Source organism: Salvelinus fontinalis, chromosome 14 (genome assembly GCF_029448725.1).
Source record: "Salvelinus fontinalis isolate EN_2023a chromosome 14, ASM2944872v1, whole genome shotgun sequence".
NCBI lineage: Eukaryota > Metazoa > Chordata > Actinopteri > Salmoniformes > Salmonidae > Salvelinus > Salvelinus fontinalis.
Window position 1 is genome coordinate 28,866,624 of NC_074678.1, and position 22,608 is coordinate 28,889,231.

The following is a 22,608-nucleotide window of genomic DNA, read 5'->3' on the forward strand; positions in this document are numbered from 1 at the left end:
TTCCTAAAACTGAAGTTGAAAATAATGCTGTAGTTGCTTCCTGTTGACAATACATTTTGATAAATAGCCCAATGTAAAAACACAGTTTTAAAGTGTCCAAATGAATAACCAATATGCAGAAACAGGAGTACACTACATGATCAAATGTATGTGGACACCTGCACGTCGAACATCTCATTCCAAAAATCATGGGCATTGATATGGAGTTTGTCCCCCTTTGCAGCTGTAACAGCCTCCACTCTTCTGGGAAGGCTTTCCACTAGATGTTGGAACATTGCTGCGGGGACTTGCTTCCATTCAGCCACAAGAGCATTAGTGAGGTCGGAAACTGATGTTGAGCAACTAGGCCTGGCTCGCAGTCGGCGTTCCAGTTCACCCAAAAGGTGTTTGATGGGGTCGAGGTCAGGGCTCTGTCTAGGCCAGTCAAGTTGTTCCACACCGATTTCAACAAACCATTTCTGTATGGACCTCGCTTTGTGCACAGGGTCATTGTCATGCTGAAACAGGAAAGGGCCAAACTGTTGCCACAAATTTGGAAGCACAGAATCGTCTAGAACGTCATTGTATGCTGTAGCATTAAGATTTCTGAACTGGAATTTTAAGGGTCCAAGCCCGGACCATGAAAAATAGCCCCAGACCATTATTTCTCCTCCATCAAACTTTACAGTTGGCACTGTGCATTCGGGCAGGTAGCGTTCTCCTGGCATCAGCCAAACCCCGATTCATTAGTCTGACTTCCAGATGGTGAAGCGTGATTCATCACTCCAGAGAACGCATTTCCACTGCTCCAGATTCCAATGGTGGCGAGCTTTACACCACTCCAGCCGACGCTTAGCACATGATGATCTAAGGCTTGTGTGTGGCTGCTCGGCCATGGAAACCCATTTCATGAAGCTCGACAAACAGTTTGCGTGCTGACGCTGCTTCCAGAGGCAGTTTGGGACTCGGTAGTGAGTGTTGCAACCAAGGACAGACAATTTTTATGCGCTAGGCACTTCAGCACTCGGTGGTCCGGTTCTGTGAGCTTGTGTGGCTTACCACTTCGCGGCTGAGTCGTTGTTGCTCTTAGACGTTTCCACTTCACAATAACAGCACTTACAGTTGACCGGGACAGCTCTAGCAGGGGTGAAATGTGACAAACTGATTTGCTGGAAAGGTGGCATCCTATGACGGTGCCACGTTGAAAGTCTGAGCTCTTCAGTAAGGCCATTCTACTGCCAATGTGTGTCTATGGAGATTGCATGACTGTGTTCGATTTTATACACCTGTCAGCAACAGATGTGGCTGAAATAGCTGAATCCACAAATTTGAAGGTTGTCCACATATTTTTGTATATATAGTGTATTTCTGTCTGTAATAAAGGCCTCTTGTGAGGAAAAACTCATTCTGATTGGCTGGGCCTGGCTCCCCAGTGGCTGGGCCTATGCCCTCACATGGCTGCACCCCTGTCCAGTCATGTGAAATTCATAGATTAGGGCATAATCAATCTATTTCAATTGACTGATTCAATTGACAAATTACTGACTAATCTAAATCCGTTCGTCTCCACTCTACTCTCGCTGTGTGACATACGTTAGCAATTTCGGCACCAGGTGTGTCCGTATAGCCTCTCCATCATTAGTCACTCTAGCATGGTGGTGGAAAATGGTGTTTCATAAAGAATGTATTCATATTTTCCCCACCTTGTTGCCATTAAATCTAGTTCAGGAGGAAATTGAAGCCTTTGCAGCCTGAATGGAGAATGTTTTTTGTACGAACTGGTCCGTGGGGGATACGAGTGTATAGCCAGCTGCATGCATTCCCTTTGGACGGTAAGATGAAACCACTCAACATCACCATCTGCCGGCCTTTGGGCCAGTGTGAGGTAGTAACACAAACTGTCCACATTAGGAAAATTAGCGCAATATAAAATGATTTAACATGATTATATGTTGCCTACTCACAAACTATTGCAACAATGACATATATGAGAGTTAACATTTTTTCTCAAACACAATGTAACCGGACCGCTCTAGACTAGAGCCTCCATAGTGTCTGTGCAGCAGCCTGAACATTTGACATCCCTGTACTACTGCAGTCCTGTCAATCCTACCCTGTACAAGTTAACTACAGTACATGCCACATCTCAAACATAAACTTCAGTAATGCCACCTTTGCATTATGAGAATGCCTCCATAAATGTATTCAATATGGCCTCCAACACACAGCTATGATTTGATGTAGGCCACACAATAATTCATAACTAGATTTTACAATGATAAAATAACAATGCATATTTTATACAGTATTCTAGATACAATAACAATGCATATTGTATACAGTATGTTCTATACCTCATCTACCTTAATCTAGCAGCCACATCCTCTTGGGGATAGTCTGATTTGATTAGAATAGCTTTTGGTATGAGAGCTGCAGTGACCAGAGAGGCCATAAAATACCAGATTTACCCTAGCTAGCCCCAGACTCAGCGACAAGGAGAGCAAGCACCTGCATACTCTAATTCATTTAGTTGACATGGCACAATATATTACACTTTGCTGTGTGGTTGTTTTGTTACTGCCCAATGTTTTGTTACAGCATTTGCCAGTGTGTTAGGCAGCAGTAGGGCTATTTTATCCATTGTTCAACACTGAGTCAGTACAGTACATTGTTTTATTCCAGACATCTAGCTAGTCCTCTTTTATTCAATTAGGAGGAGGTGGCTCACATGGCAGACAGACTAACTTGAGTAAGTCCATTAACCTCTGGCTGAGTTCACCAATCTCCAGCTGAACGAGCGCTGATGGCAAATCACACAGAGCTCTTGACAGCCAACAAAAAGCTACAGCACTGTTAGCCTAATCCATAATATGCCCAAAACATTTTCAGGAGTTTTTTGGTGTGGACATGGGCTTGGAATGACTCAAATGTTAATTTCTCAATATGTAAAGTAGACAATGTATGTGTTTCCTTTATGAATGCATGCTATACATACTATATCTGCACGTAATATGTATGCACTGTATGTATATTTGTACATGTACAGTAGTAGTATACTGTATAATATCCATATACAGTATTTACATGCATAGTGACAATGAGAAGAGGCCAATAACGTTGGTCAACTTTCACAGGGCACATCATTTCCCCACATTGAGAAACTGCTAGGAAGAGCTTTGAAGCTCTTCAATCTCCCCACGGCACCTCTGGCCCCTCTACCTCACTGAGTACTAATGCCATGCACAACAATGTGCTTGAAATACTAATGAGCATTAATTAAAGCTACGGCTAAAGCCTTGCCACCCTCAATTAGGAATCAACAGGACTCGGGTGTTTCCCGAATGGATGTGTTTGCTGGAGTAATTGTATTATGTGTGGTATCTTCCGCTATCCCTTACTGCCAGGCACAATATCACATACCAACTGCCTATTTGTTTCAGGAGTTTTCTGGTGCAATGCTTCTCAGTCTAGAAACCTGCAATTAATACTAGACTAGGTTTTCTATCGCTTTTATTCTTCCGACTTGACCTTTTAGAATTCATTGCATTCTGTGCAAGCTTGGGAAATAATTCTCTGCCTCACTGACTTTAATATTCTTTCTGGCACCATGCTTTTATTGCCACCTTTTAATTCTTGGCTGTAAATATCAGAACATAACACAGATGAAAAACAATCATTTTTATTTTTGATGACAGAGAACTTTAACTATTGAAATAATAGGTACGCAGTAACGGCGCTCCAGGAAGAAGATTCTTATCTATGCACGTCATCCTCAATAACTCAAAATATTTAAAATATCCTTAATATCCTCTATTGTAATTGCTTTGTTTCACCAAATTATTTTCTTACGTTGTTTTAATAAATACTGTAGAATGTGATGGATGAGAGTGAATGGGGTCTTAAAGCAGTGCTACATATTTCTCTTTCCGGTGTTGTCAGATGGGGGAGGTTGGCTGCCTGAAGACAGATGGAGTGAGCTGTTTGAGAGATTCTAAATAGGATGCCACCCATGCTGGGAGATTTCAGATCTAGTCACTGGAGTAGCTGGGCAGGAAGGTTTACCACCCTTGGGCTTTGACTCTTTATATACACTATGTATGTGTGTAGGGCTGGCACAATAATCATATAATCATGTAACCGACAATGATTAACAATAACCGTGAACTAAGGAAATGCCACGCCCTGATGTCATGCGTGACTGGGGGTGATCTAGTTTATTTATTTCTATGTGGTGTTCTAGTTTATTTTCTATGTTGGTGATTTGTATGAATCCCAATTAGAGGCAGCTAAAAGTCGTTGTCTCTAATTGGGGATCATATTTACATAGCTGTTTTTCCCACCTGTGTTTATGAGATATTGTTTTGAGTTAGTGCACGTAGCATCTCTGTAGTCACGGTTCGTTGTTAGTTTATTGTTTATTTGTTTTTGTCTTTGCTAAGTTTAACTTCATTCATTAAATTATGTGGAACTCAACATCCGCTGCACCTTGGTCCGATATTTATTCCAGCGAACGTGACAGAATATCCCTTTAAAACAGGTCCAAGCAGCGTGTTCACCAGGTGAAGGATTTCTGGACTTCGGAAAGAGATAATGGAGGACAGCAACGACAACAGGGTTCGCGGCTACAGAAAGCCCAAGGACAACCCCAAGTTTTTTTTTGGGGGGGGGGGGGGGGGGGGGGCACAGGGAGCTGGCGACTGAGCAGAGGGAAGAGCCAGAGACTGTCAGGGAGGCTATGGCGAAGTTGGGAGAGAGTGAGATGAGAGAGATGTTGTGCAAGTGTGTTCTGCTCAACATCCGACCAGAGGATCCGTTTAGCAGTCTGGTGCAACCTGTGCCGGTTCCACGCTTCTGGCCTCAAGTGCACCTCTCCAGTCTGGTACGTCATGTGTCTCCTCCTCGCACTCTCCCTGAAGTGCGTGTCCCCAGTCCGGTGCGTCCTGTGCCTGCTCCTCGCGCTCGCCCTGAGGTGCGTGTCACCAGTCCGGTACCACCAGTGCCGGTCCCACGCACCAGGCTTCCTGCTACGATCCCCAGTCCAGAGCTTCCGGCGACGATCCCCAGTCCAGAGCTTCCCGGCGACGGTTCCCAGTCCAGAGCTTCCGGCGACGATTCCCAGTCCACAGCTTCCGGCGACGGTTCATAGTCCAGAGCTTCCAGCGACGCTTCCCAGTCCAGAGCTTCCGGCGACGGTTCCCAGTCCAGAGCTTCCGGCGACGGTTCCCAGTCCAGAGCTTCCGGCGACGGTTCCCAGTCCAGAGCTTCCGGCGACGGTTCCCAGTCCAGAGCTTCCGGCAACGGTTCCCAGTCCAAAGTTTCCGGCAACGGTTCCCAGTCCAGAGCTTCCGGCGACGGTTCCCAGTCCGGAACCTCCAACGACAGTACAAGGTCCGGAACCTCCTGCGACGGTCAACGGTCTGGAACCTCCTGCAACGGACAACGGTCCGGAACCTCCAGCTCCATGGCCGGAGCCTTCCCCTGCGCCGATGCCCAGTCTGAGCACGGCGTCCAGTCCAGCTCCAAGGTCAGTCTTCTTCTGTGTTGGTGCCCAGTCCAGGCACAGCGTCCAGTCCCGCTCCATGGCGGGAGCCTTCCCATGCGCCGATGCCCAGTCCTAAAACGGCGTCCAGTCCAGCTCCATGACAGGAGCTCTCCTCTGCGCCGATGCCCAGTCCAGACACGGCGTCCAGTCCCGCTCCATGGCAGGAGCCTTCCTCGGCATCGAGATCCAGTCTAGGCACAGTGTTCAGCCTGGGTCCATGGCTGGATCCGCGGGATGAGCAGGTTCTTCGGTCCGCACCAGAGCCACCACCAAAGATGGTGGATCCGCGTGTTGAGCGGGTTCTTCGTCCCGCACCAGAGCCGCCCCCGATGCTGGAGGATCCGCTGGATGAGTGGGTACTTCGTCCCGCACTAGAGCCGCCACCGACACTAATCACCCCCCCTACCCTCCCTATTTGGTTTGCTGCCGGAGTCCGCACCTTTGGGGGGGGGGGGGGGGTGGGGGGGGTACTGTCACGCCCTGACCATAGAGAGCCATTGTTTCTCTATTGTGAAGTGGGTCAGGGCGTGACTGGGGGTGATCTAGTTTATTTATTTCTATGTGGTGTTCTAGTTTATTTTCTATGTTGGTGATTTGTGTGATTCCCAATTAGAGGCAGCTGGTAATTGTTGTCTCTAATTGGGGATCATATTTAAGTAGCTGTTTTTCCCACCTGTGTTAATGAGATATTGTTTTGAGTTAGTGCACGTAGCATCTCTGTAGTCATGGTTCTTTGTTAGTTTATTGTTTATTTGTTTTTGTCTTTGCTAAGTTTCACTTTATTCATTAAATTATGTGGAACTCAACATCTGCTGCGCCTTGGTCCGATATTTATTCCAGCAACGTGACAGGAAAATAACCATTATAACAATAATTATACTTTATTTTCAAGTGCATATCGTTTACCCAATAGCAGTTTTTCATTTTTGCATGAAGGGGATAAAGTTGGTCATTATAGGAGCAGAATGGCATGGTCAGGAGGAGAAGCTTTATTTCCAAAAGTTCCAAGGGGCCAAAACCTTTCGCTTTTGAGACGGGTGTCACCAAAGCTGTATTGTATTCATTAGGTGTGTCATAGATCATTTTCAAATATCCATTATGATATATTACGAGCTCAAAACATTTTCAAATAAAATGTATGACAATAACCGTGACTATTTGCTTGACAATTCATTGTTACTCAAAATTACATAATCATCACAGCCCTGTATGTGTTTGCGTGACAGATATAAGGAAGGTACAATCTATCAAATTTGTCTAATTTAGTTTTTGGGATTCTGTAAGATGTTGCATAAAAATAATTGTGAATTCAGCTTAAGCCTTATGTACTGTACAGGCTAATGTATTTAGACTATTCTGGATTTTTTTTGTTTATGCTTCCATTTTTTTAAAGTGGAAAGCTTTACTGGCCCTAACCCAGGAGGGTTGCCAACGGTGCAGTCAGCAATGTAAAGCCCGTCTCATTGATTGTCTCTGCCTGGACATGCCCAGACGCTCTCTCTCACACCCTTTGTTCCCAAAGTACCTCCGACATGACACACCGATTGCTGTAGCCCTAATTATAGTGCCCCACCAGAATGGCTCCTGCCTTTGCTGAAAGCCTGCTAATTTTGAGACCAGCATCTGGCTAATTGTCATGAACTCCGCCTGCTCTCTCCTGTCCTCCCTACTCACCCTAAACCCCTCCCACTCAAAACCGTGCCACGGATTAACATCCAGTGAACACTTTTTTCTGCTGATGCAAAAAGAGATCGGTCCTCAATGCTGACTTGAGTTTCAACCAATGATCTTTATAATTTTTACTGCTGACTACACATGCACGCACACACGTGCTCTCTCTCTCACATACTGTACACTTGATTTTTGCAGTTAGAATAGCAACATTGTAAGATATCTCTTCTGTATGTACTTAGTATGAAATCAGTTTAGGCATGCAGCAGACAGTCTTATAGTGTCAACTTCATTTAAGTCAAAGCAATCTAACTGTTAGATCCAGTGTGTTTGACTCATATTTCACTCTGAATAATTACAGGTTTATTTTAAAAGGTAGCAAAGTGTAGGTGTCACCTGAAATGTGTCAAGAACTGTTAACATTGTAAGAAGTTTCAATATGTCATGCTCATACATGTACTAACCCTCTGTGCTTAATGCCATACATGTAACTAACCCTCTGTGCTTAATGCCATACATGTAACTAACCCTCTGTGCTTAATGCCATACATGTAACTAACCCTCTGTGCTTAATGCCATACATGTAACTAACCCTCTGTGCTTAATGCCATACATGTAACTAACCCTCTGTGCTTAATGCCATACATGTAACTAACCCTCTGTGCTTAATGCCATACATGTAACTAACCCTCACTGCTTAATGCCATACATGTACTTTGAATAAACAAAATAGATTTCAGAATTTGTTACATTCATCCATGGATTCATCCATATCTTAAAATATCACTAATTTATATATTTTTAAGAATAAATCCGAAATTCCCTTTGATTTTAAAGAATAAAAAACTGATCTGTAATGAAATGGTGACTTTCACAATGCTGTTTGAATGACCACCAGAAAACCAGGTCAGTGAAAGGTCAACAGTCCTTGATTAATTAGCATGTCACACTGGGCCTGTAGTTAGATCCTCAGCTTTGCTAACAGGAGGCCTCGCCTCTTCCAGCCCGTGCTGTGACATTTCCTACGAGGGACACTAACCGGATTGAAAGTGTCCTCCCCTGCCTGCTTTTCTAGCCCATTTATGCCTGATTTGGCATAGACCTCAAAAACATTCTGTTCATCATGCACTTTCCATGGAACTGGGCCTGTCATGCAAAAATCCCAGTACAGTACGTTCCTCATAAATTAGCTGATTATTTTTAATGACACCCAGGTTTGTCTTCTCCTCAGTATACAGGAGTTTACATAGCTCTTTTTGATTTCCCTTGAAGAATCCATTTACTTCCTGTATCGAAGTTTTGGCTGCACCTGGCCGTGCAACTCACATTGATTATCATCACTTACCTGGCTTAAGTCCAGTCTGCACCCATAACAAATCAACAAATTGGGGTCAGACCTTTTGTCTCGATACAGTGTGACAAACTCAGCATTGCTTACTCCGAGACATCAGGCATCAATTACAAATCTGCATTTAGCCGTCGGGACTGGCTTCTGTTGTCTTTGATGTTTAAGACGACAGACAAGCATTCTGCCAAATCCTTACTCCTAAAACTGCTTGAGAAACTTTTCTCCGGTAAATACCTATCTTTCCCTGCCATTGGACATGAATCACGTCCATTTCAACTCATACTCATATCACCACCTAAGAGAAACTTCTCAACAAGTCATTCATTCTCACTGTATTTTTGTGCATTCAAATTGCCATCGATTAAAATGCAATTGTGTTTGTTGTCCGTAGTTTATGCCTGCCCATACCATAACCCCACCGCCGTCGTGGCGCACTATAAAAAAGAACATTGTTTATGGTAGAGAAATGACCATTCAATTCTTTGGAAACAGCTCTGGTGGACATTCCTGCAGTCAGCATGCCAATTGCACACTTGAGACATCTGTGGCATTGTATTGTGTGACAAAACTGCACATTTTAGAGTGGCCTTTTATTGTCCCCAGGACAAGGTGCACCTGTGTAATGATCATACTGTTTAATCAGCTTCTTGATATGCCACACTTGTCAGGTGGATGGATTGTCTTGGCAAAGGAGAAATGCTCACTAACAGGGATGTTAACAAATGTACACAAAATGTGAGAGAAATACGTTTTCGTGTGGATTGAAAATGTCTGGGATATTTTATTTCAGCTCATGAAACATGAGACCAACACTTTACATGTTGCGTTTATATTTTTGTTCAGTGTAGCTGGAGCTTTTAGACTTAAGAAGTGACATGGCTTGTCTACCTGCCTAAGATATTTCTGTCTGTGGAACAGAATGTGATGGGAGAAAACCACATACTGTATATGGAGAGATGGCCACGTCACAAAATGCAGGTAATAAGACATTTATTACAATTCAATAGCGGTGGTAGTTATTACAAAAAGCAGTGGCCACGCCAATGGACCTTTGAAAACCACAGCAAGGTAGCCTACATCTCAAGTATATACTTCCAAAAAATTGTTTGGGAGCAAGGACTTAGGCCCCTATAACCTTTAACTGAAATGAGAGGGCTGTAAAATTGCACAGGGGGGTTTGCATGGTTGACATGTATTCTGGCTCGGATGGTGCAATCACAGCAGGAGACCTTGGATTACATTCCATTTGGATTACAGAGGTGTTGCCGCTTGATAAATGACATTCAACTGCAACGACACGTTGCCTTCTCCCCTTGTCATTACCAGTGTTGCCCCTCATCGTTATTGGCATCTGTGTTGCCATTGTGTGTGGCGAGTGCTGTCATGGTGTTGTAGTGGTTGGCTGTGGGGCGGCCTGCTCTGTGTTTGATCCCAGTCGGGGTACCTCCACGCTCTGAGGGTGACCACTGCGTCCATCTGGCTGGGGCTTTAATCAGAACCTCCCCTCAGAGCGGGGAATCATTCTGCTGCCTGGCCCCAGCCCTTCGCTGTGCTGCCTGCCTGCCTCAGAGCACTGGAGCCCTTCTAACATGCCCACGCTGCACATTTCATCTTTCTAAATGTCACTTCATGGTTTACTGCTCCTCCTTATGATGCTAGTAGGAAAGCGAGTGCACAATGCTAGCCTAACTCTGCAGTATTTTAATTTAACAGCATTTATCCTTGTCGAATAGCTTCACCTTGTGTGTTGTAGTAGCTGTGTTTTATTAAACAAGAAAACCCCTTGTTTAGATAGGCGTAGACCTATGTTTGATAAAATGCAATGCAGTAATAAATTATGTTGTGTTTCTACACTGTAGCTTTGAAAGGAATGAATACAGCCCTCTGAATCAGGTGTGTTTTTCTGTGGCTACAACAAAAGTGTGTGGTGTTGGGGGAACACTTGAGGACGCAGGTTGCCATTTATTGAGATTACTCATGTACTGGAGGCAGCTCTAGCTGGCATAGCCACAAAGTCATAAAATCTGATGTTAAACCCAACCCTAACCACACTGCTAACCCTTATGCCTAACCCTAACCTTCAATTAAGATCAAAAAGCACATTTTTTGTTTTCATACATTTTTTATTTTGTAGCTGGCCCATCCAGCTGAAACCGCTCCGTTCTGACTCCAGGGCAAGACTCATGACAATAAACGTCAACCTGCCTCGTGGACTAGAGTTGGGAAACACTGCTCTGAAAAAACAAGCCCCCCCACCCATCCCACACACGCGCGCACATTCTTTCTCAGGAGGATAGAGAACGAGATAAGGAGAGTAAAGAAATGGAGAATGGAGAGCGCAGCAGAGAAGAATACCTTAAGGAATAATTACCATACATAAATACGATTTTCTCCTGCTTTAAATTGGGTTATTTTAGAGTCTTGTCACTGATGTTCTAGGAAGACTCCATGGTAACACATTTAAACCTGAATGCTGCTGTTAGAAAGGATGAATTATTAATGGCTTGGAAAACTAGTAGGGATGATGCTTTCCCAGGGCTGTGAAGAGAACCGCTATGTGTCTAAGGAAGTAATGCCTGGCCTCGCAGGTCTTCCTCAGTAATGTACACGTCAGGCACATATAATTTATTCATGACCGCAGCAGTCACTCTGTAGCTCCCAAACAATTAGTAAATCAATAAAAGGGATGTGCTAAAAAACTATGTCAAGATTCAGCCACAGCCTATTGCTCAGGTGTTGGCTACATTTATCACTTCACCAACAGTCAGTAAGCTGTGAGCTATAGCATTCTTGAATCTCTACTCTTAAGATGGAGGCCCGATACTGATTTGCTCTTGAATAGCAGGTGCACCCATTTGACTGCCATTTTTTTGTTTTATATTCTTATGCATCATAATGTGCAATGCAATTTTGAATAAAATTAAAAGGCATTTTTTTTCTAATATAGACACTTCGATTGTATGTCTTGAAAAGGTAGAATGTGTCTTTTGTGAGGAGATAATCTTGACTAGAGCGTCATTGTTATTTTTATTAAAGATGGAATCCGCAGGTCGTGGGTGTCCCCATTCCACCCCACTTCTTGTGTTGTGTTTTGGGATTTTGAGCCCAGTCAGCTAAGAGAGATTACAATAGTAAACTACACTGGTCAGTAGGGCTCAAGCTGGGTAATGCCTCCTTTGTTATAGTTGGTGGTGTGGCCCATGTTTATGCTGCTGGAACTGAGTGTACGGAAACAGTTGACTGGGATTGGCATAAAGCTGTGTCTGTTTTCCCCAATACCCTTTCACCGTTCCACTCTAATTAACAGTAACATTCATTACCGTGTGTACACAGATGAGAGTAAACCTCGCTCTGAGGCAATAAAGACAACACCATTCCATTTTTTCTCTCCAAACTTTTCAACGTTGTTCCTTTTCTAATTACTCTGTTAACAGCCGTGAAATAACTGTGATTAGATATGAAACAATGGCGACAGTAAGCATGGCGGTAAATAAAAGTGGCTCTAAAATGAAATGTCGGTTTAATCAACACAATATAACTGCTCTTGGGGGTTGTAAGAGGAAAAAGCAGTAATGTTTGTTATTAAAGTTTGTGGTTTCAAACTATTGTAAGTTGTTAAGCATTCTGACATAACAGTCAAACTACAATTTCTGTTCTCAAAGTCATGGTTTTCAAACTATCATCATAATTGTATTCTGTGTTTCTCTAGTCTTCAAACACTTCTCTACGGGTGAAATCACAGACTTACTTCCAGGTCAGGCTACCTGTATTCAGAAAGCTGACCCTTCTGCTAAGTGTTATGGATGACAACCACCTCCCCCTGTATATCTATCTGGACCTTCAGCACCATGGACAGTGACATTGCTAGCAAAACATGCTAATGTCATCACACTTAAATGTACTCGGAGGACAAGTTACACAATAGGGTTGCTGGGTATTAAAAGACAGCCCCTGGAGGAGGCACTGTGAAGGAGTAAAGAGAGAGGGCGAGAGAGAGAGTGGGCCACCTGTCCTCTGCGGGGCACACAGTGCTGTGGTCGGCCCTGCCTCCCCTCTGGCTTAGGGAAGCTTTTTGCCTGGCTGGAGACACCTGCTCCACTCAGCGGTGACGGCTCCCAGCGGGACACTGGCTCAGCTGCTGCTCACCAGGCCCCCCTTGCAGCACTGGTCCCCTTTCAGTGTGGCACTGCCAGCCTGCCCTCCCGGCCCTGCCTGCCACGCAGGAACACAGTACAGTAGCTACCTCAGCCGGCTCAGAAATCAATTATGATGGTATTGACTTGACACGATCAGTGTGATTGGCATTCATTGGACAGTTACTGGGTTCTTTACAAGAAGCTGCCAAAGCATACCCTATACCACACAGGCCACCTGACCCAACGGTTAGTTTCTTTTAGGGCGTAATTATCATGTAGTAAGCATGTAACTATTCAAGTCGCTCAGCATATTCTCTAACAGCCTTATTGTTCGGTTCGGACTTAGAATATGTGGACAACTATAAATACCTAGGTGTCTGGCTAGACTGTAAACTCTCATTCCAGACTCACATTAAGCATCTCCAATCCAAAGTTAAATCTAGAATCGGCTTCCTATTTCGCAACAAAGCCTCCTTCACTCATGCTGCCAAACATACCCTCGTAAAACTGACAATCCTACCGATCCTTGACTTCGGCGATGTCATTTAGCCTCAATATACTACCCACCACTGCGACCTGTATGCTCTCGTTGGCTGGTCCTCGCTACATATTCGTCGCCAAACCCACTGGCTCCAGGTCATCTCTAAGTCTTTGCTAGGTAAAGCCCCGCCTTATCTCAGCTCACTGGTCACCATAACAGCACCCACCCGTAGCACGAGTTCCACTGGTATGTTTCACTGGTCATCCCAAAAGCCAACACCTCATTTGGCCGCCTTTCCTTCCAGTTCTCTGGAATGACTGGAACGAATTGCAAAAATCATTGAAGTTGGAGACTTATATCTCCCTCACTAACTTTAAGCGATCGCTGCAGCTGTACACAGCCCATCTGTAAATAGCCTATCCAACCAACTACCTAACTCATCCCCATATTTGTTTGTGTTTTTCTGCTGTTTTGCACACCAGTATTTCTACTTGCACATCCTCATCTGCACATATCACTTCAGTGTAAATTGCTAAATTGTAATTACTTCGCCCTTATTGGCCTATTTATTGCCTTACCTTCTTACTTAATTTGCACACACTGTATACAGAGTTTTCTATTGTGTTATTGACTGTACGATTGTTTAGCCCATGTGTAACTCTGTTGTTTTTGTCGCACTGCTTTGCTTTATCTTGGTCAGGTCGCAGTTGTAATAGAACTTGTTCTCAATTGGCCAACCTGGTTAAATAAAGGTGAAATAAAAAATTATAATAAAAATTGTGGACACACACTACAATAATCTATGATAAGATGTTCCACAGCCTATATGTAGTTAACAGCTGTGCCGCAGTTTGAGATGGGCTGTAATTCTGCAGCTGTATGCAGATGACCGCTGATTGACCTGCAGGAGAAATAGCACTTTTCTTCCTAAAACTGAAGAGAGCTCTGCCAAATCGCATTAACCTAGCCACATATGATTGAGCAAGGTTCTGGTACCTCTGCTGATAAAGGAAGCGTTCCTTTATTTTCAGACAACCACACACTGAGGGATTGTGTGTCTTGGCTCTTTCTTACTCATACTGCTGTTTAAAAAACTATCTAAATCCGGTGAACCCATATGGTTCAATGAATCATGTTGGTATTGACATGTTATGAATTGAGATCTTCGTTCAGTTCACTCAATATTGGTCCAAATCTACCATTAAACAAATTCTGGTTATTTCTTAATTTCATTATTCACCGATAGTAAATCCTAAAATGATACACCTGTAAGTAAATCAATATCAATCTATGGCCTTTGTATCTGAGATATGATTTTGTGTCGCAGTTAGGCGGGTGATTCTACCTACTTGGCACAGTGTGCTGCCTCTCTCAGAGATGATACATGCCTCTCTGTATATTGCACCTGTTTGTGTAACAGCAAAGGCAGGCTTGTGGAGCTTAAATTAACTAATTTCCTGGGGTAAATTAACCAGAGAAACACGGCAATCAGGGAAGGAGGAAGTGATGGAAGCGGCAGATGGAAAGAGCTAATCATTGTTGTGAAATAGAGATGACCCTTACAATCTATGGGTTGCCAATATGCCTTTGCCAACTGCTGTACAATTCCCTCTACTCGCCTTGCTTCTGTTTGTTGTGACGATGCCTTAAATGAGTTAAGGTAAATCTAACCTTTTTTTTACTGAAGAATGGAGTTACCAAAGAAAGCACAGCGATATGAAAAACAACAGCTGCATGACGACAGTAATCAGGGGCTCACAAATGAACAGCATTCAAAACAGACAGTTAAGAAATCTTAATTTATTCCTCACCCATATCTGCCTCTGACTACTATCCATGCTGAAGTTCTTGGATTTTTCTTAGACCATTCATAGCAACCAATATGGCTGCTATTCTGAATGGCATGTTCTCCTCCCAGTCTATGTTGGCTGGATCCATTGGTTCTGATAGAAAACTCAGTAGAGTTCTAAAACATGTTAGACATCCTTTTAAACACAATGTTCTCTAGCTCACCTAGATCCTGACAAATGGCTGCCTGGACTACAGGGACATTATTCTAGACTGTAGCCATTTAGCAAGCTATGTATTTTGCTTTATTACTTTGCTATACTGGATTCCCTTGAAATATATTTGAAGGTGTTCAGTATCATACCAGTATAATAACAACCTTTAATTATTGCTTTTGATTTCATTTTGTCAATCCTTCTGTTTTGATTTCATACTGAAGCATAGTCATACAGTGGTATTACACAGCTCACACTGTAAGACAGCTCAGACATCTAGAACTAAACATTTTGGTCTCTAGTATCATAATATTATGCCTTGCATCCACCAAAAGAATAAAACAATCCAGCTCTCCAAGAGCAAAGCCTCAACAATCTTCCAGCACATTTATCTAATGTATGCAAATGATCTAGCTGTGCTTAATGAAGGTACCATTAATCATTGTAACGATGGTCAGTTTTAACCAGGGTAATCAGAATCCCAGACACGCCTCATATATTCTGATTTACATACAACTCATGTATTCACATTTATTTTAACAGGAAGTAGCATCGTATTTGTGCATTTTCGGGATCACATAGAAACAGGGTCTACGTTTACTCTGATCATAGCTTTAGAACTGTCTGCCTACTCAGTCAGATATAATTAAAATGAATACAAACATCCACATCAAGTTCTTTAGCTAACCCAAATGCAAAATACTTTCACGTGTTGCAATTAAAAGGCTAGTAAGAGTTGATTTAATAACTTGCCATAACCTCACTATCTATTATTACAATCTACTATTCAATTTTCATTTCAGCAGAAATTATGGCACTGTGTGGTACTATTGTTATACGTGAAAGAGAAATTACAGCATCAATGTACTTGTCATATGCAATTGAAGTTTATATTTCCTCAGTAGTATAACTACTGGGATTCTTTACAGGTAGCTAGATAGCATGACTGTGTATGCGAAAATAGTCTGTGAGTGAATAAGACGGTTCTGCCAGGTGAATAAGAATATTAAGTCTTTATGGATGACCAAACATTTCCTCTGCAATCGTGTACAGTCAACAGCAGACCTCAATGCTGTCAGCATTACAGCTATTTCTGCTAAATTCAGGAAAGCTCTAGGGTGGGAAGCTGAGCCTGTTTGAAGGGAAGCCGAATGAGAGCCCGTCACAGATTAGACACCCACAGTTTCATGTAGATGTAATGCACCAAGTAAGGGATTTTCTCTCAACGTTTTCCAGTGAGGGTTTTCTCATGCCTCTCTTCCCCTTGAACTACACTCTACATTATAAACAGCACATACTGTAGACTCACGTTCTAACAATAAGGACGAAGACTGGAATAAATTATCTCAAAGACCAGACTTAATGTAGGTACATTGCTGCTACCTCTTCTCATTACGCACAGAATTTAACTGTTAATATATCGTTATGGCTTAACTTTATTTGCCACTAAAAGCCACCATCTTCATTACATAAAGAAATCAGATCAGTACCCTGTCTAAACAAATGTTAGAAAAAGTAAAACTATTGAACTACACTATATCCATACTTGTATATTCTGTCCAAACAGAGCATCAGGTATTAAAGATAACATTTATGTTTTACAGTATTTCATAATTGTAGCAAGGTTTCATTGTTCTTGCAGTAGCCCTCTGTTTCTAAGTTGCCGCACATCACATCTGGCAGTTACGAGTGTCAATATGGTGAATGTACCCAACCCCACACTTTTCAATTAAAAACTATTACCTGACGCCATATTACATACTCATTTCTATATTCTAATTTGATCTGTTTCAGATTTTAAAAAATGTTTAAAAATAAATTGTTTATAAATATTGCAGTAACTATGTCCATGCACATAACAGATAAGCTCACACACATACAAAATGCACATAAAGATGCAGGCATTGGCAAACTACGCACACAGTGAGGCTGCTACACTGAATTCATACACACTGAAAATTCACTCTGCCGCTCTTACTCCCAAGATAACGGACTGATTGACAGAGGGTTAAATAAGGCAGAGTAGGCGGATATTTTTGAGCACACACAAGCATGTAAATAGCTGCTAATACAATTCCTGGGGATAGTCATCTTCCTAAATTGATCTATTCTCTACTGCTCTCTCTCACTTTGTCTTTTTTCTCCTGTTAGTGTTTTAAGAGTGAGATATTTCTGTCTATCCTCTTACCAAAAGTGACCTGGACCCCATCTGGGTGGATGGGAGATCCCTGGGAAATAGCGGCGAGAGCCTCTCAGGGACGGAGCCGTCAGCAGTGGCTAGTCCCGAGAGCTGGGGGTACCGCACCATCATCTTGAGATGCTGCTCACAGAGTGCACGCTCACACACAGATAGAGAGAGGGGGAGAGGGAGAGAAAGGAAGAACAGAAACGGAAGGTAGGAAGGACAGAAACAGAATGGCAAAGGATAGCGGGAGTGAGGAGACGAAAGAAGAGAGAGGGGGGAAGAGGAGGGCAATCACAGTACACTATGCACTCACACACAAGCTTGTGTGTATATGCACACACACCCACACACAAGCACACAATCATACGCTCATACACATATGCACGTACACACATTTTGAGCCCAAGATGGGCGATTCCTCAAGCAAGCTTAGCATTGATAGCTACCTTGCTTTGGGTAAATTAGGGGAAATAAAACAGTGGTCACATAAAAACAGCCAGCCGCCTAGCATCCCATTTGTTACTGCAAGCAAGAATGAGTGAGAAGCGTAGTGATCCTTTTCTACTACCAACCATCGAGCTTGGCTAATAGGTTAAGCTTTGGTCATTAATCAACCCTGCGTCTTTACACTTAAACCATGAGCACAGAAATGTACACACACAATAATACACAACACAGAATGGTAGGCAGCACATACACTGGGGAGGTGAGAAGAAACAAAGCCAATTTCTTTACCTCATTGCTCAACAAAGCAGCGTTGAGAGTTCGGCTGATTTCAAACATCTTGTAGTCAATGTTTTTTCGTCCTTTTCTTATTTTCTAAGGGCTCTCCTTCAGTTATTGTCTCCCTCTTTCTACTGGAAATGGGAATCAGTCCCAGGAAAAAAATAAAAAATAAATAAATTTAAAAACAGGAAAAAAATCCTCTATAATATCTGTTTAGTGTCAGATTTTTGTCCCCTTTTCCCCTTTTTTGGTACACCTCTGGTGTATGTGGCGCTTGTGCCCAGGGTCTCGGCACACGACTGAAGAGTCAATATTTTTTTTATCTCCCCAGTCAGCACATTAAAACAAGCAGTCAGGCTGGCGGGCTTGTTCCCTTATCTGTCCACCGCACACTCGCTCACACAATGCGCTCCGATCCTCACACTGCTCTCTAGCAGATTAGTTTGTCCCAAAACATAGCTCTTAGTTTAAACTCCCTCTCTCTCGCCCTTTCTCTCCCTCTCTCTCTCATTCCATCTCTCTGTGTCGCTCTCTCCCCCCAACTCGCTTGCTCACGCTCTCGTCCAGGCAGCTACAGTTCACTTTGCTACCACAAGGTGGGAAGACTGTTCTAACAACAGCAACGCCACCACATCTGCCTGTTCTCTCGGTTTCCTGTATGTGTATAAGACATGAGACACAGGGATCAGGCCCATTCCTTCTCCTTTTCTGCCTAGTCCTCATCTCAATAGGACTACTTAATAGCAGGATGATGGAACACCACCATAAATATACTATTGTGTATTTGGTGTATTCCTTTTCAGCATGACAAGTAAAAAATAGCCACATAAAACATGAACATTGGTGTGAGAAATATTATTTGTGATACAGTCACCTGTACCATCTCTCTTGGGTCAGATTATTTGGGTTTGCACTGTATGGGATTTAAGGCTTGGGATACTACAGTTACTATGTTAAATCCTGTTTATACAACCCAATTATGACAGTTTTACTACAACATAATATAATTTCCTATAGATGTATTTCTACTGAATATAATAAACTGCGTGATGATATCGTTCATCAGTTTGGTTTGACTTCATCTTAAAATAGTGAAAAAGTGTCAGTACCTCCACAAGCAGCATGGCTTGTCGGTCTCCAGTGCACTCACTGTATGTACTTTTTTGCCAGGCCCCAGGAGAGGACTGTGGACAGTTAATAGCAGCCCATTGACACCAGACCATCTGCTGGTATGGACCACAGCCAGGAGAGGACAGAGTCACTGCAAGCAGAGAAGAGAGACAGTCTGCAATTCTCTCCTAATGCTGTTAATGTTGTGCATTTGAACGTGTGATTATGTGCATACTTGCATGGATATGTAAAAGATAGTTAGAAGGGAGAAAGTAAGAATATGGCTGAAATCGTACATACCTAGAGAACAGCTGAGACCATACAGCACTAGTCAATAATACAACTACTAGGTGTTTTTTTTCTATCATGGCCTTATTCTTACATTTACCTCACAAAGGCTGTTACCATGTACAACTGGCTTCTCAAAACAGTCTCTCTGGGGACAGCCAGGCTACCTGTACTCTGGGGGATGAGCTGTCACTTGAATCATCCAGTCTGAGGGTTGATTTCTCTGTCAGCTGCCTTTCAAGCCCTCTTCTCTGACCTGCTCAGTCCCAAGTCTCTTGATTGCTGTCGCCATAGTGATAGTCTCTTATGCCGCCTGTTCTTTCCAGTCCCCCATGTCCTGTCTTTTGATTTTGCATGACTTCCTTTTCATTGATGGTGCTTTATATGTTGGAAGTCCCTACATGGTCAAACTAAAAAGGGTTTCCCTGTACCAATACTGTACATGAAAATACATGGTGTTCCACCAGAAAAGACAGACTAGAAGCAATCACTAAGAGAAGTAGCCATGAAAACAGTATAGAGTTTTTTAAATCATTTCAGTCATGCTATAAATACAAATATTTTGAAATAGTAGCATTGAAAGGAGCATTTGAAAATATATCTTGTGTAGTAGCAAAACCCTTTCCCTGAGGGTTTCCTGTTTTCCTACTCTGCTATGAGCAGTGTGGAATGGTCTCCTCAAAACATCATCACTAACAACCCATATCGAAAATAGGCATGGAATATCAATGACTGTACAAATACTTTTGTTTCTCGTCTCACAGTAATTTCATTGAACATCAGTCCCAAAATAAATCCAGCACCATGGAGCCCATTAATTGGCTAGAGTTAAGGGATGACATGCCATGAAGGACAGCTATTCAATTTTCTGGAAATATTGCACAGCACAGTTCTTTATAATTTAAGAAATAATAATGCCGCCCTAGTTGTTTAGCTGCCTGTAGCTATCAAATATGATCACAGGGACAACAATCATTTCCCTCCTCCCAGCCTTATTTATTTGTTCCTGGCCTTATTTATTTGTTCCTGTTACACAAAGCTTATAACTTGAAAATAAGCAACAGAAAGTCTATATGCATCTTGCTCTGGAGTCATATGGCCATTCATTTGATGCAGCTAATCATGTGTGGCGGTAATAATGGAAAGCAATTGGCTTAATGACATATGCTCCAATTGTCTAGAAAGCTTCTAGCCCAATAATGGACTAAACAAGCCTAACGTTACCATATAGTCCAAGAAATGTACATAATCTCGAGGCAAATTGGCTCTGGCAGCCAAAACAGACAAATACTCCATCTAAACGTGAATCAATTCTCAATTGCGGTACGGTTCTAAAAAAAAAAAGCACTATACTTTAATTTCACAAATGCAAAATATACACTTACTGTACACTGTTTTAACTGGTTTCAACACAGTTGCAGGTGACCGTGTGTATACAGTGGGGAGAACAAGTATTTGATACACTGCCGATTTGCAGGTTTTCCTACTTACAAAGCATGTAGAGGTCTGTAATTTTTATCATAGGTACACTTCAACTGTGAGAGACGGAATCTAAAATAAAAATCCAGAAAATCACATTGTATGATTTTTAAGTAATTAATTTGCATTTTATTGCATGACAAGTATTTGATACATCAGAAAAGCAGAACTTAATATTTGGTACAGAAACCTTTGTTTGCAATTACAGAGATCATATGTGTCCTGTAGTTCTTGACCAGCTTTGCACACACTGCAGCAGGGATTTTGGCCCACTCCTCCATACAGACCTTCTCCAGATCCTTCAGGTTTCGGGGCTGTCGCTGGGCAATACGGACTTTCAGCTCCCTCCAAAGATGTTCTATTGGGTTCAGGTCTGGAGACTGGCTAGGCCACTCCAGGACCTTGAGATGCTTCTTACGGAGCCACTCCTTAGTTGCCCTGGCTGTGTGTTTCGGGTCGTTGTCATGCTGGAAGACCCAGCCACGACCCATCTTCAATGCTCTTACTAAGGGAAGGAGGTTGTTGGCCAAGATCTCACGATACATGGCCCTATCCATCCTCCCCTCAATACGGTGCAGTCGTCCTGTCCCCTTTGCAGAAAAGCATCCCCAAAGAATGATGTTTCCACCTCCATGCTTCACGGTTGGGATGGTGTTCTTGGGGTTGTACTCATCCTTCTTCTTCCTCCAAACATGGCGAGTGGAGTTTAGACCAAAAAGCTCTATTTTTGTCTCATCAGACCACATGACCTTCTCCCATTCTTTCTCTGGATCATCCAGATAGTCATTGGCAAACTTTAGATGGGCCTGGACATGCGCTGGCTTGAGCAGGGGGACCTTGCGTGCGCTGCAGGATTTTAATCCACGACGGCGTAGTGTGTTACTAATGGTTTTCTTTGAGACTGTGGTCCCAGCTCTCTTCAGATCATTGACCAGGTCCTGCCGTGTAGTTCTGGACTGATCCCTCACCTTCCCATGATCATTGATGCCCCACGAGGTGAGATCTTGCATGGAGCCCCAGACCAAGGGTGATTGACCGTCATCTTGAACGTCTTCCATTTTCTAATAATTGCGCCAACAGTTGTTGCCTTCTCACCAAGCTGCTTGCCTATTGTCCTGTAGCCCATCCCAGCCTTGTGCAGGTCTACAATTTTATCCCTGATGTTCTTACACAGCTCTCTGGTCTTGGCCATTGTGGAGAGGTTGGAGTCTGTTTGATTGAGTGTGTGGACAGGTGTCTTTTATACAGGTAACGAGTTCAAACAGGTGCAGTTAATACAGGTAATGAGTGGAGAACAGGAGGGCTTCTTAAAGAAAAAATAACAGGTCTGTGAGAGCCGGAATTCTTACTGGTTGGTAGGTGATCAAATACTTATGTCATGCAATAAAATGCAAATGAATTACTTAAAAATCATACAATGTGATTTTCTGGATTTTTATTTTAGATTCCGTCTCTCACAGTTGAAGTGTACCTCTACATGCTTTGTAAGTAGGAAAACCTGCAAAATCGGCAGTGTATCAAATACTTGTTCTCCCCACTGTATGTATATATATATATATATTATTTTCTTTGTAAATGTATTTCTTGCTGATATAAAAGACAAGTTGCTTGTTTCCAAACTGTACAGCAAGCGATGCGTGTTAACGTTTAGAGCAAGTGT

General features: G+C 42.8%; 1 protein-coding gene across 6 annotated transcripts in view; it reads right to left on the reverse strand.

The window, feature by feature from the left end:
• Nucleotides 1-18,627, reverse strand: part of LOC129810576 (ELAV-like protein 4) — an 80,140-nt gene extending 61,513 nt beyond the window's left edge. For 2 of the 6 annotated variants that reach the window (XM_055861231.1, XM_055861229.1), the window contains exons 1-2: nt 18,081-18,627; nt 17,349-17,480 (exon numbers count right to left, since the gene is read on the reverse strand). In XM_055861231.1, the coding sequence (XP_055717206.1) occupies nt 17,349-17,480; nt 18,081-18,128 (180 nt within the window). In that variant the 5' untranslated portion in view covers nt 18,129-18,627. The remainder of the gene's footprint in view (nt 1-17,348; nt 17,481-18,080) is intronic. The other 4 variants (XM_055861232.1, XM_055861230.1, XM_055861237.1 and 1 more) reach the window with 3 other exon arrangements.
• Between the last annotated feature and the right edge of the window lie 3,981 nt (nt 18,628-22,608).